Below are 26,877 nucleotides of genomic sequence, written 5' to 3' on the forward strand. Positions count from 1 at the left end.
ATCAACAGAGAAAGGGAAAACAAAAGAAAACAAAAAATGTCTGCCACTTGCAGTTTATTTCCCTCTGCTGCTTGGGGACCTCTGGCCTTCCTGTTACCTTCTCACAAATTTTAAATGCAAAACTATTCAAAATTATGGAAGAAAACATAAAACAAAATTGACATGAGCTTGGGTTTGGTCATGTAGATCACAAGCTTTGTAGTTATTACACACAACACAAAACACACCATTCCAGAAAGAAAAGCAAGAGATACCATGGACTTTATAAAATTAAAGATTGCTACTGTTGTGAAAACTTCATTCAAAAAATCAAGAAACAACACAACTGGGAAAAAAAATATTTGCAAACACATATCTAATAAAGGTTTTATTTCAAAATATACAAAGAACTCTAACACAACCCCATTAAAATTAGGAAAGCTCTAATTGGACACTGGGTCAAAGAAGGCACACAGTACACAAAACTATGCCCAGGACTGGGGAGTAGAAAAATAATGGTCCAGTCGACTCCTTGAGCCATGTGTGACCTTGGACTAGTCCTGTCCCTCCTGGAAGCCTCAGAGAGCTAGAGAGGGAGGAAGGGGAAGAGAGCCAGTTGAGCTTACACCTAACTAACCCCGACCATTCTCACCACTTTCATGCAACATGGTCTAGCAGCAAGAATACTGGAGTCGGTTGCCATTACCTTCTCCAGGGGATCTCCCCGACCCAGGGATTGAACCCAGGTCTCCTGCATTGCAGGCAGATTCTTCACCATGCTGAGCCACCAGGGAAGCCCTCCTTGATTTCAAAATATACTACAATAATAATAATCAAGACAGTATGGTATGAGAACAAGATATACACATAGACCCATGGGACAGAATTGAGAGCCCAGAAATACGAATATATATATATATAGTCAATTCATCTGTGACAAAGGAGGTGGGGCTACACAACGGGGAGAAGAGAGTCTCCTCAGGGAATAGTGGTGGGAAACTGCACGTACATGCACAAGAGGCACACTGGAATCCTTTCTCGTGCCATCTGCAAAAGGAACCTCACAATGAATAAAACTCTTCAGTGTAAGACCTGAAGCCATAAAACTGCTAGAAGAAAACACAGGCAGTACACAGACATCAGTCCTAGAAATATTTTCCTGATCTGTCCCCCCAAGCAAGAGAAACAAAAGCAGAATGGGACTCCATCCAGCTGAAAAGCTTTCCAGTGGTAAAGGAAACCATTCACAAAATGAAAGGCAACCTGAATGTGAGAAAATGTTTGCAAACAATATTCTCTGAAAAGGGGTTCATATCCAAAATGGACTAAGAACTGACACAATCGAACCTCCAAATACCCAATTAAAAATTGGGACTGAACATTTTTCCAATGAGTGAGTACAGATGGCAAAGAGACATATGAAACTACCATTGATAGTTGTCATCTGGGAAATGCACATCAAAAGAACAGGGAATTTAGGTTATCATCTCACACCTAAAATAAAAAAGACTATCATCCAAAACACAATAAATAAGAAGTATCGGCGAGGATGTGGAGAAGCCTCATGCATTTTGTTGGGAATGTTCACTGGTACAGCTACAGAAAACAGTATACAGGTCCTCAAGAAATTAAGACTAGAACTACCATGTGATGCAGGAATTACACTTGGGAGAATCTTTCTGATGAAACAAAACCACAGATCCAAAATTATATACGCACCCCTATATTCATGGCACTTTGTTGACAATAGCCAAGATATGCAAGCCACAAAATGTCCATCATCTGATAAGTAGATAAAGACGTTTTCATACATATACATACACACACAATGGTATACGTGACATGAAGTCGCTCAGTCGTGTCTGAGTCTTTGTGGCCCCATGGACTGTAGCCCACCAGGCTCCTCCATCCATGGAATTTTTCAGGCAAGAGTACTGGAGTGGGTTGCCATTTGCTTCTCCAGGGGATCTTCCTAACCCAGGGATTGAACCTTGGCCTCCTGCATTGCAGGCAGAGGCTTTACCATCTGAGCCACCAGAGAAGCCCCATTGGTATATGACTAAGCCACAAAAAAATGATATCTTACAACATCAATGGACCTAGAAGCAGAAATGGCAGAGAAAGTGAGATATGCTAGAGAAAGAGAAACACCTTATGATGTCACTTACGTGTAGAAACTAGAAAATAAAACAAGCGAACAAGCACATAACAGAAATGGACTTATGGATCCCAAGAACATGCTGGTGGTTGACAGAGGCGAGAGGAGTAGGGGCATGAGTGCAAAGGGTGAGAAAGATTGAGAGGTACTGAATTCCACTTGTAAAACAAATGTCATGGTGATGTAACATACAGACTAGGGGATAGAGTCCATGATATTGCAATAACATTGTATGGTGATGGATGGTAACTAGACATATCTTGGTCATCATTTTGTAATGTATAAAAACAAAATCACTACGTTGTGTACCAGACAAGTAACACTGGGTTGGCCAAACACTTTGTTCATTTTTTCAGTGAGGTGGCTCTGTGCTTGTCACTCAGTTGTGTCCAACCCTTTGAGACCCCATGGGCTGAAGTCCACCAGGTTCCTCTGTCCATAGGGATTCTCCAGGCAAGAATACTGGAGTGGGCTCTAGTAGGGCTCAGTTTTGTTTAACTTTATTAGAAACAATTTTTTTAATTGTATTTTGACAGCTGTCAGAATGCAACTGTTAAAAACTCACCCTCTGATCAACAAGATGGCAGAGGAGTAGGTGGACATGGAATACACCTCTCTCCACGGATACATCAGGAACACACCTTCAGACACAGAAGTGCATGCAGAACACCAGCTGAGAGCTGACAGGAGTACCTGACCAGGGGGAAAGAATATATAGAGCCACACAAAACTCAGTAGAATGAAGGAACTAATGGGGGAAATGGGAGTGTTAGTAGGACTAGACCTGTCCTCAGCGGGTGAGGGAACTGAAGCAGGGGTCCTATCCCCACATCAGGGCAATTGTCTGAGTCAGAGGAGAAACATTTAAGGCTGAGAGAGAAACAGCTGATCTGTGGCAGCCTAAGTGGAATGAGAATCAGACAGTCCTTGACACAGCCATAAACACCCGAGATGTCGCAATGGCTGGGAGTTGGAGTTTAGGGATTGTGGAGCAATCCCAGGGCAAGGGCTGCTGTTGACTGTGGAGAGACAGGTTGAGGGGATGTGAGGTAGGAGATTGTTGGGGGGAAGAGATTGTGGGGGGAAATGCCTGTGGAGGAAAGCCAGGCAGCCATGGAAACAAGACGATACTGCTGAGTCACGCGTAGGGGGTGGAGCCATCACCACAGCCTCTCTCTCCCCACAAGCCAGCATTGGCAGCTGAACAATAGAGAGGCTGGCCCATCAAACACCTGACCACAGAGTGGTCACCCAGGGTGCCCCTCTAAGTGCCTGACACGCAGTTCCATAGAGTAGGACCCTGGGGGCGGGGCGGGGTGGAGGTGGGGAGGGCCTCTATGTGCCTGATGCTCCAGCAACAGAGAAGGACCCCAGGCAATGAAACCCTCTAAGTGCCTGAATGGGTGGAGCTGTGGAGAAAGACTGGTCAAAGAGGCCTTCTGATTGCCAGCTGCAAGAGGCTTGAAAAAAGACTCTGAGAGGGCCGTAACTCCTACAGCAGAGGCAGTCCGTGTCCCTGCACACCCGGCACTGCCAGGGTCCCCCTGCAAGCCAAGCAGCTGTGCTACCTTCACGACCAACTCTCACTGGGGCAGAACTGCCACAGGCAAAAAAAAAGTCTTTCGCCTAGGCATGCAAGGTCGCTTTGGTAGTGTCCGACTCTTTGCGACCCTGTGGCCTGCCAGGCTTCTCTGTCAGACAGAGGGGTTCTCCAGGCAAGGATACTGGAGTGTGTTGGCCAATACTGGTTGCATACCCTTCTAGAGCACTATATTTCCTGCTGCCCTATCTGCCGACTCCCCTGGGTACCTACCTGGTGCTGCCAGAACCCCTGAGACTCAAGCAGCTACACCACCTCTACACCCGGCCCTCACAGGGGCAAACCTAACTCCTCCAGGGCAGCCCCAGGAACAAACCCCAGTGGACGACCCATATCTAGAGGTGGAAATAAAACCACAATTGAAACCCAGGGGCAGTGTGACCAAAGAAGAACACCCAAAACACTTCCATCAGCTGTACAAGCTGCAAATTAAATCCACACGCTCAACTAGGCAAACTCTGTGTCTGTGGAATATATAAAAGGTAATTGAGAGCTCCCACGAAAGAAAATGCACTAGTTCTGATAGCTGTGGACATTGGAGGCAACAACACAGAGGCATAGGAGCAGATTAGAATCTGAGCTGCCCCTGCAGCAGGTCCAGAGATCAGCACAGTGTTAGAGGACATCCTAGGGAGGTGAGGTGGATGGTGACTCCCAGCGAGGGAAAGGACTCTGACAGCAGTGACTCAAGAAAAACGTTTATTATTCTTATGTTTTGACTTGTTCTGTAGATCCTTTTGGATTCTCTTCCTTTTTTTCCTTTTCCCTCCCTTTGTTGTAGTTGTCAATTTTATTGGCACTATCAAATCTAACTAAGCTTTTGAGCTTTTTTTTCTTCTCAGTCACATTTTTTTTTGTTGTTATAAATCTCTGCCTCTGTATTGGGCTTTTGCAGTTCTGGGGAGGTTTTGTTTTTGTTGTTGTTGTTGTTTTAATCCATTATTATTTTTTCTACATTCTACATTTTTTCTACATTTCTAAATCTATATTATTTTTTCTATTATTGTTTTTTCTATTTATTCCTTTATTTGTTTTTCCTACTGTTCTTTTCCCCCTTGCAGTTAATTTTTATATGAATCTTCTTTATCTACCTCTATTTAACTTTGCATATCTATTCTTTCTTTTCTTTCTTTCCTTTAGTCTCAACATATTTGTTAGTTTTATTTTCATTGCTTTATACAGCAACTAGCACCTTGCTCTAGTTTTGTTTTCCAGTTTGTGCTTAAGTTAGTTTTGTTCTCTTTCTTTTTCCATATTTTTTTATTCTCTATTTTATAATTTTAATTTTCTTAAACTTATTATATTTTTTCTACATTTATTCCTTTGTTTGCCTTTCCTACTGTTTTTTTTTCAACTTGCAGTTCATCTTCAATGTATATAAATCTCCATCTACCTCTATTTAACTTTGCATAGCTATTCTTTCTTTCTTTTCTTTCTTTCCTTTCCTCTCAACATATTTGTTAGTTTTATTTTCATTGCTCTATTCCCAATTAGCACCTTGCTTTTGGTTTTATTTTCCAATTTGTGCTTTAGCTAGTTTTGTTCTGGTAGATATAATTTTAGTGTTCCTTTGTTCACCAGGTTGTACTTTATTTTTGTTGAACTGTTTTGATTTTGCTTACGGGTATGTGTGTGTGTGTGTGTGTGTTCAGTCACACTTTTTCAGTTCAGTTCAGTTCAGTTCAGTCGCTCAGTCATGTCTGACTCTTTGCTACCCCTTGAATCGCAGCACGCCAGGCCTCCCTGTCCATCACCAACTCCTGGAGTCTACCCAAACCCATACCCATCAAATCAGTGGTGCCATCCAGCCATCTCATCCTCTGTCATCCCCTTCTCCTCCTGCCCCCAACCCTTCCCAGCATTAGGGTCTTTTCCAATGAGTCAACTCTTCACATGAGGTGGCCAAAGTACTGGAGCTTCAGCTTCAGCATCAGTCCTTCCAATGAACACCCAGGACTGATCTCCTTTTGGATGGACTGGTTGGATCTCCTTGCAATCCAAGGGACTCTCAAGAGTCTTCGCCAACACCACAGTTCAAAAGCATCAATTCTTCGGCACTCAGCCTTCTTCACCGTCCAACTCTCACATCCATACATGACCACTGGAAAAACCATAGCCTTGACTAGATGGGCCTTTGTTGGCAAAGTAATGTCTCTGCTTTTTAATATGCTATCTAGGTTGGTCATAACTTTCCTTCCAAGGAGTAAGCATCTTTTAATTTCATGGCTGCAATCACCATCTGCAGTGATTTTGGAGCCCCAAAAAATAAAGTCTGACACTGCTTCCACTGTTTCCCCATCTATTTCCCATGAAGTGATGGGACCAGATGCCACTTTTTATTGTTGTTATAAACCTCTGCATCTATGTTGGGCTTTTGCAGTTCTGTGAAGTTTTCCTTTTTTACTTCTTTTTTCTTTCTTCTTCCGTTTTTTTATCTTTTCTCTTTTTCATAATTTTAACTTTTAATTTAATCTGTTATGTTTTTCCTACATTTATTCCTTTGTTTGCCTTTCCTTCTGTTCTTTTACCCTTGCAATTAATCTTTAATATATATAAATCTTCTTTATCTACCTCTATTTAACTTTGCATATCTATTCTCTTTTTTTCTTTCTTTCCTTTCCTGTCAACATATTTGTTAGTTTTGTTTTCATTGCTTTATTTCCCACTTGGCACCTTGCTTTAGTTTTGTTTCCCAGTTCATGCTTTAGTTAGCTTTATTCTTAACTGGTAGATATAATTTTTTATTTCCTTTGTTTGCTGGGTCAATCTATTGTACTTTATTTTTGTTGGACTGTTTTGATTTTACTCATGGATGTACATGTATATGTGTATATTCCATTATTTTAATTATTATTTGCCTGATTTTGTAACTGCCATTTGTCTGGGGTTTATCTTTGGTTTCTCATTTGGGGATATGTGTTTTAATCTCACTTAATGCCTTAACAAACCACTTGGGGAATCTTCGTTCCTGACCAGAGATGAAGCCCTGAGCCTGTGGAGTGGGAGCACTGACTCCAAGACCCTCGACACCAGGGAACGAACCCTGGGGGTATCGAATAGTGAGACTCACACAGAGGAAGCCACTGGAATACAAGACCCGGCGTCACCCAGCCACCCACAGCACCCTGTGAAGGACATCTGAACAGCAAACAAAACAAAAATACAAACCCAGTCATCAGCACACAAGATTGCCACCTCACTCAGCCTTGCCCGTGAGAGGAAAAACAAACAAACAAAAACTCAGCACAAATCTCAGCCTATAAGAAGCTTACACAAACCACTGGACCAACCTGAGAGGGCAGAAACCAAAAGTAAGAAAGAATCCAACCTCGAAGCCTGGGAAAACGAAAGCTCAAACACTCAAACACAATAAATTAAAAAATAATAATAATGGAAAGGCAGATAAATACTACACAAATGAAGGAACAAACTAGAAACACAGAAGCCCAAGTAAATGAAGAGGAAATAGGCAAACTACCTGAAAAAGAATTCAGAATAATGATAGAAAAGATGATGAAAACCTTGACAGCAAAATGGAGAAAATGCAAGAATCAATTAACAAAGACCTAGAAGAATTAAAGAATAAACATGCAGAGACAAACAACACAATTATTGAAATTAAAAATACTCTAGAAGGAATCAATAGCAGAATATATGAAGCAGAATAATGAATCAGTGAGCTGGAAGATAAAATGGTGGAAATAACTTCTGAAGAGCAGAACAAAGTAAAAAGTATGAAAAGAACTGAGGATCGTCTCAGAGACCTCAGGGACAATATCAAACACACTAACATTCAAATAATAGGGGTCCCAGAAGAAGGAGAGAAAAAGAAAGGGTATGAGAAATTTTTTGAAGAGATAATAGTTGAAAATTTCCCCAACATGGGAAAAGAAATAGTCAGTCAAGTCCAAGAGGCACAAAGAGTCCCATACATGATAAACCCAAGGAGAAACATGCCAAGGCACATACTAATCAAACTAACAAAGACTGAACACAAAGAAAGAATAGTAAAAGCAGTGAGGGAGAAGCAACAAGTAACATTCAAGGGAAACCCTATATGCTCCACAGCTGATCTTTCAGCAGAAACTCTGCAGGCCAGAAGGGAATGGCAGGATATATATAAAGTACTGAAAGGGAAAAATCTACAACTAAAATTACTGTACCCAGCAAGAATCTCATTCAAAACTGATGGAGAAATAAAAAGCTTTTTAGACAAGCAAAAGTCAAGAGAATTACCAAACCAGCTCTACAACAAGTGTTAAATCGACTTATACAGTCAAGAAATACAAGAGAAGAAAAAAGATATATAAAATCAACCCCAAACAATTAAGAAAATGTCAATAGGAATACATATATCATAATTACTTTAAATGTAAATTGATTAAATGCTCCAACCAAAAGACACAGACTGGCTGAATAGATACAATAACAAGACCCATATATATATGCTGTCTACAAGAAACCCACTTCAGACCTAAAGACACATATAAACTGAAAGTGAGAGGATGGAAAAACATATTCCATGAAAATGGGAAGCAAAAGAAAGCTGGAGTAGCAATCCTCATATCAGACAAAACAGACCTTAAGATAAAGAAGATTACAAGAGATAAGGAAGGACACTACATAGTGATCAAGGAATCAATCCAAGAGGAAGACGTAACAATTGTAAATATCTGTGCATCCAACATAGGAGCACCTCAATATGTAAGACAAACACTAACAGACATAAAAGAAGAAATTGACAGTAACACAATAATAGTAGGAGACTTTAACACCCCACTCACACCAATGGACAGATTATCAAAATAGAAAATTAAAAAGGAAACACAAGTCTTAAATGATACATTAGATGAGATGGATCTTGTTGATATCTTCAGGACATTCCATCCAAATGCAGAAGAATACACCTTCTTCTCAAGTGCACATGGAACATTCTCTAGGATAGACCACATCTTGGGTCACAAACCAAACCTCAGTAAATAAGAAAATTGAAATCATATCAAGCATTTTCTCCAACCACAATGCTCTGAGACTAGATATCAATTATAAGAAAAAAAACTGTAAGAAACACAAACACTTGGAGACTAAACAACACGTTTCTAAATAACCAACAGGTTACTGAAGAAATCAAAAGGGAAATAAAAAAATTTCTAGAAACAAACAACAATGAAAACACAACAACTCAAAACCTATGGGATGCAGCAAAAGCAGTCCTAAGAGGGAAGTTTATAGCAATACAATCCTATCTTAAGAAACAAGAAAAGCATCAAATAGACAGTCTAACTTTACACCTAAAACAACTGGAAAGAGAAGAACAGCAACAAAAAATAAACAAAACTAAAATTAGTAGAAGGAAAGAAATCATAAAGATCTGAGCAAAAATAATTGAAAAAGAAATGAAAGAAAAAATAGTAAAGATTAATAAAACTAAAATCTGATTCTTTGAGATGATAAACAAAATTGATAAACCTTTGGCCAGATTCATCAAGAAAAAAAGAAGAATCAAGTCAACAAAATTAGAAATGAAAAAGCAGAGGTTACAACAATGCATAAATACAAAGGGTTATAAGAGACTATTATGAACAACTCTATGGCGATAAAATGGATAATCTGGAAGAAATGGAGAGATTCTTAGAAAAGTTCAATCTTCTATGACTGAACCAGGAAGAAATAGAAATTATGAACAACCCAATTACAAGCACTGAAATTGAAGCTGTGATCAAAAATTTCCCAAAAAACAAAAGCCCAGGACCAGATGCTTTACAGGAGAATTCTATCAAACATTTAGAGAAGAGCTACTGTCTATCCTTCTAAAACTCTCAAAAAATTGCAGAGGAAGGAACACTTCCAAACTCATTCTACAAGGCAACCATCACCCTGATACCAAAACCAGACAAAGGGAACACAAAAAAAAGAAAACCACAGGCCAATATTACTGATGAACATAGATGCAAAAATCCTCAACAAAATTTTAGCAAGCAGACTTCAGCAACACATCAAAAAGCTCATATACCATGATCATGTTGGGTTTATTCCAGGAATGCAAAGATTCTTCCATATATGCAAATCAATCAATGTGATACACCATTTTAACAAGTTGAAAGATAAAAACCATATGATCATCTCAATCGATGCAAAAAAAAAAAAAAAAAGGCCTTTGACAAAATTCAGCCACCCATTTATGATGAAAACTGTTCCCAAAACAATGGGCATAGAAGGAATCTACCTCAACATGGTAAAGACCATATATGATAAGCCTGCAGCAAACATTATTCTCAGTGGTGAGAAACTGAAAGCATTCTCCCTAAGATCAGAAACAGGCAAGGGTGTCCCCTTTCACCACTATTATTCAACATAGTTCTGGAAGTCCTAGCTACAGCAATCAGAGAAGAAAAAGAAATAAAAGAAATCCATATTGGAAAAGAAGAAGTAAAGCTCTCACTGTTTGCAGATGACATGATACTGTATATAGAAAACCCTAAAGATAGTATCAGAAAATTACTAGGGCTAATCAGTGAATTTAGCAAAGTTGCAGGATATAAAATCAATAAACAGAAATCACTTGCATTTCTATATACTAACAATGAAAAATCAGAAAGAGAAATGAAGGAGTCAATCCCATTCACCATTGAAACAAAAAGAAAAAAATATCTAGGAATAAACCTACCTAAGGTGACAAAATAACTGTATACAGAAAACTGTAAAACATTGATGAAAGAAATCAAAGGCAGCATAAACAGATGGATAGATATTCCATGTTTCTGGGTAGGAAGAATCAATATTGTGAAAATGACTATACCACCAAACACAATCTATACATTCAATGTGATCCCTATCAAATTACCAATGGCATTTTTCACAGAACTAGAACAAAAAATTTCACAATTCATATGGAAACACAAAAAGCCCCAAATAGCCAAAGCAGTCTTAAGAAAGAAGAATGGAACTGGGGGAATCAACCTTCCTAACTTCAGATTATACTACAAAAGCTACAGTCATCAAGACAGTATGGTACTAGCACGAAAACAGAAATATAGATCAATGGAACAAGATAGAAAGCCCAGAAATAAACCCATGTACCTATGGGTATCTTATTCTTGACAGAGGAGGCAAGAATATATAATGCGGCAAAGAGAGCCTCTTCAATAAATGGTACTGGGAAAACTGGACAGCTACATGTAAAAGAATTAAATTAGAACACTTCCTAACACCATACACAAAGATAAATTCAAAATGGATTAAAGACCTAAATATAAAATCAGAAACTATAAAATGCTTAAAGGAAAACATGAGCAGAACACTCAATGACATAAATCAAAGCAAGATCCTCTGTGACCCACCTCCTAGAGTAACAGAAATAAAAACAAAAGTAAACAAGTGGGACCTGATTAAACTTAAAAGCTTTTGCACAGCAAAGGAAACTATAAGCAAGGTACAAAGACAACCCTCAGAATGGGAGAAAATAATAGCAAATGAAACAACTGACAAAGGATTAATTTCCAAAATATACAAGCAGCTCATACAATTCAATACAAGACAAACAAGCAACCCAATCAAAAAGTGGGGAAAAGACCTAAACAGACATTTCTCCAAATAAGACATAGAGATGGCTAACAAACACATGAAAAGATGCTCAACATCGCTCAGTATTAGAGAAATGCAAATCAAAACCACAATGAGATAGTACCCCACACCAGTCAGAATGGCCATCATCGAAAAGTCTGCAAACAATAAATGCTGGAGAGAGTGTGGAGAAAATGGAACACTCTTGCACTGTAGATTGATACAGGTGGCAATATAGATTGATACAGCCACTATGGAAGACACTGTAGATTGATACAGGTGGCAATGTTGATTGATACAGCCACTATGGAAGACGGTATGGAGATTCCTTAAAAAACTAGGAATAAAACCACCATATGACCCAGCAATCCCACTCATAGGCATATACCCTGAGGAAACCAGGGTTGAAAAAGACACATGTATCTCATTGTTCATTTCAGCACTATTTACAAAGCTAGAACATGGAACCAACCTAGATGCCCATCGACAGATGAATGGATAAAGAAGTTGTGGTATATATATACACAATGGAATATTACTTGGCCATAAAAAGGAATGCATTTAATCAGTTCTAATGAAGTGGATGAACCTAGAACCTATCATACAGAGTGAAGTGAATCAGAAAGAGAAAGAAAAATGTCATATTCTAATGCACATATACAGAATCTAGAAAAATGGTTCTGAAGAATTTATTTACAGGGCAGCAATGGAGAAACAGACATAGAGAATAGACTTATGGACATGGGAGAGGGGAGGGGAGGAGAGGGTGAGATGTATGGAAAGAGTAACATGGAAACTTACGTTACCACATGTAAAATAGATAACCAAGGAGAATTTGCTATGTGGCTCAGGAAACTCAAACAGGGGCTCTGTATCAACCTAGAGGGGTGGGATGGGGAGAGTGATGGGAGGGGATATATGTGTACCTGTGGTTGATTCATGTTGAGGTTTGACAGAAAACAACAAAATTCTGTAAAGCAATTATCCTTCAATAAAAAGATAAATTAAAAACCACAATGAGATGTCATTTCATACCCACCTACATGGTTAAAATCAAAAGACAGGCAATAACAAATGTTCATAAGGATGTGGAGAAATTGAAATGCTCATATGTTACTGGTGAGATTGTATCAATAAAATTAAAAAACAGTTTGGTAATTAAAAATGTTAAACACACAGCTACCCTATGATGCAGAAATTTCACTCTCAAGTATATGCCCATGAGAAATGAAAACATACAGCCACACAAAAACTTGTACACAAATGTTCACATGATCATTATTCATAAGAGCCCAAAAGTGGAAACAATCCAAATTCTTAACAAGTTATAGATTAATAAAATGTAGTATATCTCTACAATGGAATACTATTCAGCCATAAAAAGAAATGAAATACTGAAACATGCAACATGGATGGACCTTGAAAACATGCTATGTGAAAGAAGCCAGTCACAGAAGACCAATATTGTATGATTCGATTTATATAAAATGTCCAGAATAGGCATTATAGAAAGTAGATTAGTGGTTGTCTTAGTCTGGGGTGTGCAAGAGTGTGAGGTAGAGAATGAGAAATGATTTCTAATGAGTATGGCTTTCCATTTTGAGGTTATGAAGATGTTCTATAATTAATAGCTGCCTAACAGTATTCTTGCCTGGGAAATCCCATGGACAGAGGAGCCTGGCAGGCTACAGTCCATGGAGTTGCAAAAGAGTCAGACACAACTTAGCGACTAAAAAACAGTGAACGTACTAAAAACCATTGAATTGTACACTTTAGATGAGTGATCGTAAGCTGTGCTTTATATCATAATAAAGCCCCCCCCAAAAAAAAACTCACCCTTTGACACAAATCACAGCAAGACCCTCTGTGCCCCACCTGCTAGAGTAATGGAAATAAAAACAAAATAAACAAATAGGACCTGATTAGATTTAAAAGCTTTTACATAACAAAGGAAGCTATACACAAGGTGAAAAGAAAACCTTCAGAATGAGAGAAATAACAAACAAAACAACTGACAATTAATCTCCAAAATATACAAGCAGCTCATGCAGTTCATTTTTTTTTTTTTCATTTATTTTTATTAGTTGGAGGCTAATTACTTTACAATATTGTAGTGGGTTTTGTCATACATTGACATGAATCAGCCATGGATTTACATGTATTCCCCATCCCGATCCCCCCTCCCACCTCCCTCTCTACCCGATCCCTCTGGGTCTTCCCAGTGCACCAGGCCCAAGCACTTGTCTCATGCACCCAACCTGGGCTGGTGATCTGTTTCACCATAGATAATATACATGTTTCGATGCTGTTCTCTCGAAACATCCCACCCTCGCCTTCTCCCACAGAGTCCAAAAGTCTGTTCTGTATGAGAAAAATAAACAACCCAATCAAAAAGTGGGCAGAAGACCTAAACAGACATTTCTCCAAAGAATACACAGAGATGGCTAAGAAACACATGAAGAGATGCTTAACATTGCTCATTATTAAAGAAAAGCAAATCAAAACTGCAATGAGGTATCATCTCACACTGGTCAGAAAGGCCATCATCACAGAGTCTACAAATATGCTTGCTTTGGCAGCACATATACAAAGAGTCTACAAACAATAAATGCTGGAGAGGGTGTGGAAAAAGGGAACTATCTTACACTGTTGGTGGGAATGCAAATTGATACAACCAGTATGGAAAACAGCAGTAGATTCCTTAAAAAACTAGGAATAAAACTATCATACAACCCAGCAATCCCACTACTGGGCATATGCCTTGAGAAAACCATAGTTGAAAAAGATGCACCCCAATGTTCATTACATTACTATTTACAAAAACTGGGACATGGAAGCAACCTAGATAGCCATCAGCAGATGAATGGATAAGGAAGTTGTGGGACATATACCCAAAGGAATATTACTCAGCTATAAAAAGGAATGCATTTGAGTCAGTTCTAATAAGTTGGGTGAACCTAGAGGCTATTATACAGAGTGAAGTAAGTCAGAAAGAGAAAGACAAATACCATTTATTAATGCAAATATGTGGGATCTAGAAAGATGATACTGATGATCCTACATACAAGGCAGCAAAAGAGACACAGACAAAAAGAACAGACTTCTGGACTCAGTGGGAGAAGGAGAGGGTGAGATGACTTGAGAGAACAGCACTGAAACATATACAAACAGATAGCCAGTCGGAGTGTGATTTATGATGCAAGGCACCAAGAGCCGGGGCTCTGTGATGAACTGGAGGGATGGGGTGGGGAGGGAGGTGGGAGGGGAGTTCAGGAGGGAAGGGACACATGTATGCCTATGGCCAATTCATATTGATGTGTGGCAAAAACCATCACAATACTGTAAAGTACTTGCCCTCCAATTAAAGTAAATGAAAACTTTAAAAACTTACCAAATTGGTGAATTTTTATATAGCAATTTTAATACTGAACATGGTAGAAAAAGTAACATTTTGGCATATTATGCTTTATTATTTCAAGAAATATAAAAACAACTGAAATGCAAAAAAACATTTGTGCAGTGTATGGAGAAACTGTTGTGATTGTTTCACCATATCAAAAGTGGTTTGTGAAGTTTTATGCTGCAGATGTCTCACTGGACGATGCTCCACAGTCAGGTAGACCAGTTGAAGTTAACTCTGATCAAATAGAGACATTAATTGAGAACAATCAACAGTCAACATTATACCACACAGAAGATAGATGACATACTCAAAATATCCAAATCAAGTGTTGAAAATCATTTGCATTAACTTGGTTAATCACTTTGATGTTTGGGTTCCACATAAGTGAAAAAAAACCTTCTTGGCCATATTTCCACATGCAATTCTCTACTGAAATATAACAAAGCATCCTGTTTTTAAAGCAAATTTTGATTGGCAATGAAAAGTGGATACTGTGCAAAAATATGGAGTGGAAGGGAATGTGGGGCAAGTGAAATGAACCACCACAAACCACACCAAAGGCCAATCTTCATCCAAAGAAGGTGATGTTGTGCATATGGTGGAACTGGAAGGGAGTCCTCTCTTAATGAGCTCCTTCCAGAAAACCAAATGATTAATTCCAACAAGTACATTCAATTAGACCAGTTGAAAGCAGCACTCGCATTGTCCTGAATTAGTCACCAGAAAATGCATAACCTTCCATCAGGATAATGTAAAACCACATGTTTCTTTGATGATCAGGCAAAAACTATTACAGCTTGGCTAAGGAGTTCTGATTTAGTCACCATATTCAGCAGACATTTCACCTTCAGATTTCCATTTATTTCGATCTTTACAAAATTATCTTAATGGAAAAAATTTCAGTTCCATGGACAACTGTAAAAGGCACCTGGAACAGCTCTTTGTGCAAAAAGATAAAAAGTTTTTGGAGGACAGAATTATAAAGTTGCCTGGAAAATGGCAGAAGGCAGTGAAACAAAACGGTGAATACATTGTTCAGTAAAGCTCTTGGTGAAAATCAAAACTATGTCTTTTATTTTTACTTAAAAACCAAAAGAAATTTTTGGCCAACCCAATATAATATTGCCTGTCATTTATATATCAATTTTTTAAAAGGGGGATTTTCTTGTGGTCCAGTGGTTAGAACTCAGTGTTTTCACTGGGAGAGCCTGGCTTCAATCCCTAGTTGGGGAACCAAGATCATGTAAACCAAAAATTAAATAAATAAATTTAAAAAGAAGAAAACTTCTATCTTTAGAAAGTAAAAGAGTGTAGTGAGATTAAAATCCAGATGTCACATGAAACTTGGAAAGGATGCAGATTGAAAGGAAAATATCTGCTGAAGTTTGACTCTCAAGCGGATCAGACAAATTGAGGAACTGAAGATGAACAGTGATTGGCATACTACTGGAATGTTTGTTTGTTAGTTCAAACAGGCTTTATCATTTTTTTAAGGAAGTTTTGAGTTCGCAGTAAAATTCGACAAGCACAGGGAGGTGCCATAAGCTCCCTGCTCTGTTATTCCCACCCCCCACCCAGGGGCTCAAAGCCTCCTGACCCCCAACTATCCTATCAACATTCTGTATGTCAGTTACTATGAATGAATCTACATGAACACATCATGGTTGCCAGAGTCCAGCCTCTACATTAGGCATCACTCCTAGCGTTGTGCATTCTATGGGTTTTGACGACTCTTATCTGACCATCAGTGTATCACACTGTATAATTTCCTGTCTTAAAAACCCTCTGTGCTTGACTTACTTATCACTCCCCACCCCTCAACGCTGCCACAAACCGCTGGCTATGCACTGATCTTTTCACCCTTTTCGTGGTTTGCCTTTTTAGGAATGTCCTAGGTAGTTGGTATCCTGGGCTTTGCCGCGTCTCCAGATTGGCTTCTTTAAATGAATAAAATGCACTGAAGGGTCCCCTCTTGTCTCCCCATGGCTCCATCTCTCTCATGACTTCAGCACTGAAGAACGTCCTGTCGTGGGTGAAGCCCAGTCTGTTTCCATTCAGCTCCTGAAGGCCATCTCGGTGGCTTCCAAGTTCTGCCAGTTATGAGTAAAGCTGCCGCTAAAGTTCTATATAGACTTCTACAAGCATTAGATACAAGCATTTGGCTCACTTGGGTCCATGGAACCAAAGAGTTCGATGGCTGGATCATACGGTGAGAACGTGTTTCATTTTCAGGATTTCTGAAGATGGTGGCTGACAGCATGTCAGCATACTGAGAAATTAAGTCAAGGAACAAGGTAGAATTCAATGATCAGCAAGAAAGATGTCGCCAAGATAAAACCACACTTCCACCCTCTGAGGATTGACAGCTGATGCTGAGAACAAAGTGGACATAAGACCAATGCACAGGAGAGAGTTTGAAAGCTTTCAAGAGTTTCCCTTGAGTTTGACGTGACCCAGGGCGCCCTCCTAAGGAAATGAAGAAAGACCTGGAGAAGTGGCAAAACCTAAATGCTTTCCTGTTGAGTTGAACAGAGAGGTGATTATGAAAAAGGAAGTACACCATGTGGGGAGACTGAGGATGAGGATTATATTCAATAAGGTCTGTTTGTACAGATTTCTCTTGTTCTCAACTCTCTGCCCTTGACAATAACAATGTCATTCACCTTCCAGCAGATGAAGGACATATTCCGTGGGGCTGGGGGTGGCTATTTTCTCTCCTGCTTCCAGGAAGAAAGAGCTCAGCACACCCTTTTTGCACTTGGTGTCCTGAGAAGGTTGCTTTGTTTTTGCTATTTTTTAAAGTATGTATGTATGTATATGTATGTGTGAGTCACTCAATCATGTCTGACTCTCTGCAACCCCATGGACCCCAGGCTTCTCTGTCCATGGAATTCTTCAGACAAGAATACTGGAGGGGGTTGCCATCTCCTCCTCCAGGGGATCTTCCTGATCCAGGGATCAAACCCCAGTCTCCTGCATTGCAGGCAGATTCTTTACCATCTGAGCTACCTGGGAAGCCCCAAAGTGTCTGAAGCTCAAGACAATAATCTGGTTTCCTTTACATCTAAGTCCTTTACCTGGGGTTTGCTTCTGATGGGGGAAGGGACACCTTTTGCTGCCATGATGGGCCAGGCAGGCAGAGGAGGATAAAATGGGTGCAAGCCAATGTCTGTTCTTTTCTCATGTGTTGGGGAGATGAGTCTGCTCTTGCTGGATGGTATCTAATCTTTCTATGAACAGTCTAGCAAGATATCAGCCGAAAAGAGGAAGAAAAAAGGTCAGGAGAACATGGAGAAGATTGTTGATAGATGCTGGGGTCTCCTGAGCAAGTTTTGTGGGAGGCACACACACATCCCCAGTCTCTGGACCACCATGTTGATGGTGGCTTTGGGGTGTTGGTCATTTTGAAGGTACGGTGCTACCATCAGGCCACTTTGGGGCACTGTGTCCAGCTCACCAGAGCAAGGCCGTCATGGTGACAGGAAATGGGGCCTACCGGGGATGGCATTGTGCCAGAGAGAGGGACACAGCAGCGAGTCATTGAGTTGAAGCACTTCTGAGAGAGTGACTCTGAAGTTCTAAGTTAGAAAGAGACCAGCTGGAGATTTGTCAGCTGGTTTGCTGAGTTGGGTGTTATTATCTGGATGAGGAAAAAGAACTCTTAAAAGGGAGGTGTTTGTACAAGGGGTCTGGCAGGATGGGAGGGTGCGGGTCAGTCTCTGTGCCAAGAAATGCAGAGAATCTGCAGAGGCTCAGACTCAGCTTTCCTCAGAAATAGGCACAGAGAGGAGTTGGCTTCGGTTGTCACAAAAGTAGTGGCACCTCACCAGTCATGACAGAGGCTTCCAGAAGGAACTCATGTGCAGAAGCCAGCATGCCTACAGCCCTCCACCCTCAGGCCTCAGCTCCCAGGTGGTGTACCTTTCACAGGAGAGATTAATTTCCTGCTTCCAAGGAGACAGACAGGAGATGGGACCCTTAACCTTAACCCTTGAATTGTGCCCTTTTCACATGATGCTGAGGATATGAGAAGGATTGGTAGCCTGACTCTTTCAGGGAGATTCTTTCCAGTCTCTTGCCTGGAGATGGAAGAGGAGGAATCTCCATCCTCCTAGTCACACCCGATGGAGTGAATCTTTGTCAACCCAAGTTTTCAGCAGGAGAGAGGGGGCGTGTCAGGGGAAAGAGGGCCTGGGTCAGGGTTAGGTGCCACAGACCTCCCTGTTCTTCAAAGATGCAGCTGACTTTTCAGAGTGATTGTGTCTTCACTTTTGCCTGCTCCTACGTCAATTTCCAGGACCTGCGATGGTCTGCTTTTTCTTCTTTTACTTTTCACTAGCTTTGCCTGTTTACTAGGATGTGGTTCAAAGTTGTTCTTTGTGGGATCACTATTTACTCCCTTCAGAAGCCACATGGAGCCATCAGAGAATCCGTGGTTTTGGAAAAGTTATAGCTAATCAGAAACCCAAAATTTAGCAGAATTGTTTATGCTTTTCCTGGAGCAAATAGTTACTGGAACCACAAAATAAATAATAAAAGTGAATACCTCTATGCTGTATCATTTAACATGGATTCATCTGAGCTTTACTTATTTACACACCAAGGTGAGCGTCTGAATTGCCCCTTGGTGTGAGCAGCAAAACGTTTCAGTGAGCTCCCCCGAGTTGAGTGACAAATGGGAGCATTTTCTCTGCATTTAACACACACTAGGCTGGGTATTAGGAATTCACAGATATTGCAACTTTTAATTCTCTGAGTTATATAAGTTACCGCACCAGGTTTGATTTCCCCGCGGTGCATGTGTGCTCAGGCATGTTCGACTCTTTGTGACCCTGCAGACTGTAGTCCAACAGGCTCCTCTGTCCGTGGATTTCCCAGGAAGAATACTGGAGCGGGTTGCCATGCCCTCCTCCAGGAAGCTTCCTGACCCAGGGTTGACCCCACGTCTCCTGCATCTCCGGCATTCTGCATCGACAGGCAGATTCTTTACCACTGAGCCATCTGCAGCAAGCCAAATGCTGAGAAGACAAGCCGAGCATCTGAGAGGGGGCTTATCCATGAGGCAGCCAAGTGTGGAGACTGGGGAACAAGTCTCATCCCCAGCCTCCCAGAAGGTGAAGGGTTTGTGATCTGTGTGGGTAAAGCTGAGATGTGGGAAGTGTGGGGAAACGTAATGGGTAATGAGAAGGTGAGGTAATCGTCCAGCACAGGCACACCTAAGATGCACGCTTCTTTAGAATACACGCTCAGGAAGTGGTCACATCAGGGTGTTCCAAGGGGGTTGCTCTTGGCCTTCTGAAGTCAGGTCAGTGAGTGGAAACTTGCACATGCCCAGCTGGAGGGTCATTGGTCTTAGCCCACCTTTAGTAGCTCAGCTCAAATGCACCATCTGACTCCAAGTTCCTTCAACAAAAACAACTTGAGCAAACATTGTTTCGATTACATTTGAAGGACATACAAGTCTTCTGCAGCAACAAGTAAAGTGAGCTTGATCAATCAAGGCAGGTCACAGGATTTAACTGATGATTACTTCCTTTTTAAGTGAAAGTTAAAGTCAAAGTCACTCAGTTGTGTCCAACTCTTTGGGACTCCATGGACAATACAGTCCATGGAATTCTCCAGGCCCAAACACTGGAGTGGGATCTTCCCAAACCAGGGATTGAACCCAGGTCTCCTGCATTGCAGGTGGATTCTTTACCATCTGAACGACCAGGGAAGTCCAAGAATACTGGAGTGGGTAGCCTATCCCTTTTCTAGGGGATCTTCCTGACCCAGCAATTGAACTGGGGTCTCCTGCAAAGCAGGCGGATTCATTACCAGCTGAGCTACCAGGGAAGACCTCGTTTTTAAGAAAGCCAATGGAAATCTTCTCTCCCTTTTTTTTTGTTAAAATTCATAGTTTACTACTCTTTATTAAATATCTGTTTGTGAAATATTAAATTATCCAAGTGTTGGCAAATAGCCTGTTTAAAAATGTTTGAATAATAAAAGATGTGTGTTGGATTCAAAATAAAATAAAACAACTGCTACATGGGGTTTGTTAAAGAATCACATAAGTTAATAGTCACAATGTACCTATAAGAGTGTCTGACCATAATTCATGTTGTATATATGATAGACACAGCAATAGTCTGATTTGTATTGGTGAAAATATGCCTGGAGGTAAATATCTAAAATTAAAAAATAAAAATAAAACGAAACACTATTAAAAAATGTACTTTGAATAAAATGCATACTTTTTAACACCGAAAAAAAATATTGTACTTCTTTCCTCTGCAACCTTGGGCTTTAGGAAATGATACAGGAGTCATACAATCCACATGGGAAAGGACAATAATTTTATCATGTGTGCTAGAGAGTTATACTAATATTAACAATGTATACAGTATATCTGACTTAGAATATGTGATGAATGAACATAAATCATGGAGTTTGTTAAAACTAATGAAATCAGTATTACCTTAATGTGAAATGTGGTTCCAATATTCTTGAATTTTCCATAATTGTCATGTATCTATCAATTATTATTATTGTTAATAACGTATTTTGCTAATTATAGTAACTAAAAAGACATACAGCATTAGACACAGATACCTAGACTCACAGAGTCACAGTTACCTTCATTGTAATTCTATGACATAAAATACACAGAAACTCAAAATCGCTAAATAGTATAAAATCACACAGCCCTGAAGAAGTGGTGTGATCCAGATGAAAACTATATCTGATAAATGCCAACGCTATGCTCTTACTTGCTTTATTTTACTCAATTTCTTATAACAGCAAAGGAATTTATTAAAATCCCAATAGAGTTCTCCCAGATTATACCTTTCTTCCCATACACATGGAAGAGAAAGAAAAATATTAATATTGATATGTGGAAGATAAATTATTTTTCCTCTAAATATCTTAAGTTAAAACCACACTGTGTTGTACTGGATTTATTAGTGTTACACTTTGTCTCTTTGATAGGCTGTGAGAGATTGGTAAAGAGATAGGCTGTGAGAGAGTGCAAAGATTGGTAAGAGTGTTCTGGATCTATTTGTATTAATAACAAGCACCTTGCAGGAGTTTCATGAAAAGCCTGTGGAAGAAAGGAAGGAAGCTAAGCAGGCACGCAAGAGAGAGGAGAGACTGGCTGACACCTCCAGGGTCTAAGAGCAAGACCCCAGGACTCTGGAGTTCTGAAGCAACAGCACCAAGGGGCTGAGGGAGGGAAAACATATACCAAGGAGCTTTAGGATGTGCTGCAGCCACAAGTAGGAACTAAAAGACTTCGTGTCATAGAATATACACATGGAATTGAGGAAGTAAAAGGGAATGAAGTTAGCCACCATGAGCAGGATGGTGTTAGTGGCCCTTTTCTCAGGAGACGTCCTACGGGTGAGGCTAGAGTGGTGGACGTAATGCACTCTCCGGCGGTGACTATGCAGGAGACACACCATGTAGACGCTAGCCAAGACCATAAGGACTATTAACGTGGCACCCACAAAGGAGACTAGGATTACAGATATTCCAGACAGGGAGAACTTGTATTGGCAAAAGAGGAGATTCTCTGTTCTGGAAACACTGCTATTGTTCCAGGAGACACTTATCTGCATGGGAAAGAAGGAGTTGATTGCCAGATTCAGGGTCCAGCAGAACAGGCAGGAGGAGCCCATGTTCTTTGACGCCCGGCCCTTGAGGGCTGCCCATGCCGCACTCCTGGGGCTAATGGTGATGGCCTGCAGGCAGCTCAGCAGGCAGGTGGTGCAGAGAGAAAGATCCCGGGACACCCTGTGCAAGTAGTAGGAGACTCTGTACCCAGAGGGCCCCAGGGCACCTGGGAGTCCCAGCACATCCACCACGTGAGGTGTCCCCTTGGAGATGAGAACCAAGGAGTTGGCCACAGCCAAGTTGGACAGAACCACATCTGTGGGCTTTGGCCTGTGCCCAGTGAGAAAGGAGGAGCTGTAGGTGGACAGGAGGAAGGCGTTTCCCAGAATGCCAGCTCCTGCCTGGAAGAGGAACACAGCCTTCAGGACCATGACATCAGTAGTCGCCTGTGCCATGTCTGTGCAGGTGTGTGGCCGGGGAACCAGGTGGCCTCCTGGAACATAATAAAATAGCATGGCAAGCCCAGAAATCACAGGGACCCTGGCCCTCACCATCTGCACTGATGGAGAAGGAATCACAGGGATCCTGGCCCTCACCATCTGCACAGACAGAGAAGGAATCACAGGAACCCTGGACCTCACCATCTGCACTGATGGAGAAGGAATCACAGGGATCCTGGCCCTCACCATCTGCACAGACAGAGAAGGAATCACAGGGATCCTGGCCCTCACCATCTGCACAGACAGAGAAGGAATCACAGGAACCCTGGACCTCACCATCTGCACTGATGGAGAAGGAATCACAGGGACCCTGTCCCTCACCATCTGCACTGATGGAGAAGGAATCACAGGGATCCTGGCCCTCACCATCTGCACAGACAGAGAAGGAATCACAGGAACCCTGGACCTCACCATCTGCACTGATGGAGAAGGAATCACAGGGATCCTGGCCCTCACCATCTGCACAGACAGAGAAGGAATCACAGGGATCCTGGCCCTCACCATCTGCAATGACCAAGAAGAGACACTGAAGGCCTGAGAGAGTTTGTCAACCAAGGTAATTAACCGGCTCACCAGGATGGCCAATGGTTAGCACCTCTCTCACCATGAGCAGAGCGTGCAGAGGGACAGTTTATGCTCACCCAGGCTCATGCCTTCTCTCTCCCACTCTATTGAACTCCTGCTTATTTTCAACTCAATGATTGGTGAAGTCTTCATTTCTGATTTTAGGGGGAAAAAACTCATAAACACATTTAACAAGTAAATTTAAATTATCAGAATAAGAAATGTGCAAATGTGTGGAGGAAGTAACATCAAGGAATATGTGAAGGTTGTCTAGACTCCAGGATATCTGAATTTAGTTTTAGAATGAAAAGGAGACCAGCAGGGGCAAAGCCAGGGGGATTAGCATGATAACCAAAAATGCTGAATGAGCAATGAAATGAGCATGACATACAGAAGCTCTGGTCATCAGTAGCTATGTGTGAGGTCTACTGGATACACATGGTCAATAGTTAGCAATTGAAGATACAGGAGATACATTCAAAGATAGGGAAGAGAAAAATAATAGGGAAACCAATATATCTATAAAAATACAGACATACAAACATACACACACAGTGACAGTCAGAAATCTGGATACGTCTGCTTCGAGATTTCCAACACCAAGTAATTTACTGAATACTTGATAGTGTTTATAGTCACCTTACTTAACCTACAAACTTGCTGCAAACTATACTTCTCATCTGTATGTAAGAGGCTTGGAGGAAAAGTCATAAATGTTGTGTGATGCACACAGTCATCAGGTCGTAAGCTGCTGCTGGGACCATGCTCACTTCCTTCTGTTCTCGGGCTCTGCTTTCTTTCCTTCCCCTTTGCGGTCTCATTGCATGGAATGTTAGGGAATCTGTCACTTCTTACACCAGAAATGACATAATTCAAAGCAGAGACCCTCACATTCTCACACAAAGATTTTGTCATGATTTATGGGCTGTGTTATGACCTCAAATGCTAAAAGCAAAACCATTTCTCTCTCTGAGACCATGTCCAGGCAGGCGGCAATGAGCCAAATCACAGCACCGCCCTTTCTTCACTGAGAAGGCAGAAAAGTAGAGAGTCAGAGGCAGGCTGAAATTCAGCACGCATGGAGACTTGAGGACAGACACACCTTCCCCACACTTCTGGGGAGTCAGAGTCCCCACTTCACTGTCCGTCCTCACATTGTACCCACTACAAGCTGCGCAGCCTGCTGAAACGGGGCCTGGGCAAGACTGGGTGCCACCTGAGACTGGAGGCCAGCCTCCTGTGGGCTCAGATCTGAGCCCCGAGCACCTCTGCCAGGGAGCACGAGCCCATCTGCAGCCCAGCCCTGACTGGAGCCCCGAGGACACTCAGACTCACCTGCGCTGCTGGGCCTTGGGTAGGGAGTGACTGGTAGGATGTGCAGGGCGTGTCCGCGGCCACTGATATAGGCATGGGCTTTTCAAGTCTGCCCCCAGAGCGGCTGTCACTGTGTCACCTGCCCTGACACTGAACAGGGAGTCTGGTATCTCCGGGGAAGTATGCACGTGTGTCCCAGGTGCGAGTACAGCAGCAGTTACCTGTGATTAAGCAGGAGGCCTAATGAGCAGCATGCACTGCCGAACGGAAGGTCTTCCAGCTCCTGGGGATACAGGGGGAGGTTTATGTCAACTGGGGGGAAGGGAGTACTGCTCAGTGGGGGACAGGGACCGTCCCAGCTGGGTCCCCCACGTGGGCTTGCTGTTGTCCCTTCTGACAGGGATGTCCCTCTGATAAGTTCAAGGTGACCCATAGAGGGTCCTGAGCTGTGCACCACCGCTCCCAGCCAGGGGCAGGTGCTGTGTTTCCAGTTCTGGCAGTCCTGGTCCCTTCGCCTCCAGTCTCATCCGTGTATGCAGGATGTCAGGGGTTTGCAAACATCTTCCAGCCTCCATGATCCTGACACAGCCTTGATGGCGTCTAACCAGACCTTCACCCCCCAGCTACGGTTCCTTTGCTTCATGAAGTTTTCATAGTTGTGCCGTCGCTTCTTAGATTTGCACCTTCTGTGAAGTGAGCTGGTGGTCTGGTGGGGGTGTGTGTGTGAATGGGGCCTCCCTGCTATGTCCACACCCTGGGGAGGAGTTGCATGTCTGTTCAGTGGGCAGGAGATGAAGGGAAAGGAAGTAGGAGCTGGGATCGCGGATGTTCCTTTTTCCCAGTCCAAGGAGAGGAGAGGATGCCGAGCAGGCCCTCAGGTCAGAGACTGGCCCAGCCCGTGCCTTTCCAGTCCCGTGGGAACCTTTCCCTGGACCAAGTGCTGAGGGAGAGGCTGCAGCCCGGAGCCTGGAGGAAGCCTTGGGTCATCTTGGGAGCAGATGGGCAGCCTGGGGAAGGAGTCCTGCACCTGGCCTGGCCAGAGTGTGGAGATACAGTGACCATTTTGGAAACGTCTCCCCTCCCTCCCTCGTCATCCCAGCACCACCGCCTCTGATGGGCCTTCTCAGGACCCTCCCCATCCACAGCTGTGCCCCATCAGCCCACCAAGATCCTCACGCTCCAGCCCACCGCCATTCCTGCCCTTCTACCAGAGCACTCGGGCCTTTGTGCTGTTACCAGCACACACACACAGACACACACACACAACACAGACACACAGACACAATACAGACAACACAAACACAGACACAGATAGACACACACACACAACACACAGACACAATACAGACAACACAGACACACACAAACACACACACAACACACAGACACACACACGGACACACACAGACACAATACAGACAAACACAAAACACAGACACAGATAGACACACACACAATACACACAGACACACGACACACAGACACAGACACAGACACACACACACACACACACACACACTTCTCATCATACAGGTCACTTCCTGAGGGACACATCCTCTAATACCTAAATTAGTTTCTGTCTCACAGAAACTATAGCACTGAATCATGGGCAAAATTACACATCTTTTTTGTGTGTGCAACATGTTTCCATCTGAGATGCTGGCTTTTGGTGCTTTTCTCTCTTTTCGTTGACTGGTCTCAATAGGCATTTGTAAACTCTGTTTCTTCAAAGAACCAAGTTTTGGCTTTGTTAACCTATTATAAATTTTTTTAATGTTTTGTTCGTTCCTCCTGCTTATTACTTCTTTCTTACTATCCCAGTGACTCTCTAGATCTAGGATTATCATAAAAGGATATTAAAAGATATGACTCAACAGCCAAGTGAAGAACTACATGGGGCAAGGTTCCAAACAAAGGAGCGTCTGTGCTCTGAGGCCTGAGGCCCGACGTGGAGATGGGTGGAAGCATGTGGGTTCCCTGCATTTAAAGCTTTCTGCAAAGGGGCCAGAAAGCTGACTTTAGGGTTTTTATGGAGGCTTTTTCACGTAGTCAAGATTGACTACATCATTATCTACGGGTGACTGACAGACACCCCCAGCCGCCCTCCCCTTCCCAGAAATCAGGGTGGTCCTGAAAACCCCAACCTCTGTTCACAGGCTGCTTCCCCTGGCAGCCAGCCCCATTCTGAAGTGCTTCCAAT

The 26,877-nt window shown here is 42.0% G+C and overlaps 1 protein-coding gene across 1 annotated transcript; it reads right to left on the reverse strand.

The window, feature by feature from the left end:
* Positions 1-21,857: 21,857 nt before the first annotated feature.
* On the reverse strand, positions 21,858-22,754 carry LOC110135273 (vomeronasal type-1 receptor 4-like). Its single transcript, XM_020890216.2, has one exon. It carries the CDS (start codon positions 22,752-22,754, stop codon positions 21,858-21,860), a length of 897 nt encoding a protein of 298 aa, XP_020745875.2.
* Between the last annotated feature and the right edge of the window lie 4,123 nt (positions 22,755-26,877).

This window comes from Odocoileus virginianus, chromosome 15 (assembly GCF_023699985.2).
Source record: "Odocoileus virginianus isolate 20LAN1187 ecotype Illinois chromosome 15, Ovbor_1.2, whole genome shotgun sequence".
Lineage (NCBI taxonomy): Eukaryota > Metazoa > Chordata > Mammalia > Artiodactyla > Cervidae > Odocoileus > Odocoileus virginianus.

Coding starts and splice junctions, on each gene's coding strand:
- LOC110135273 (XM_020890216.2), bottom strand. CDS start 22,754: ATGGCACAGGCGACTACTGATGTCATGGTCCTGAAGGCTGTGTTCCTC.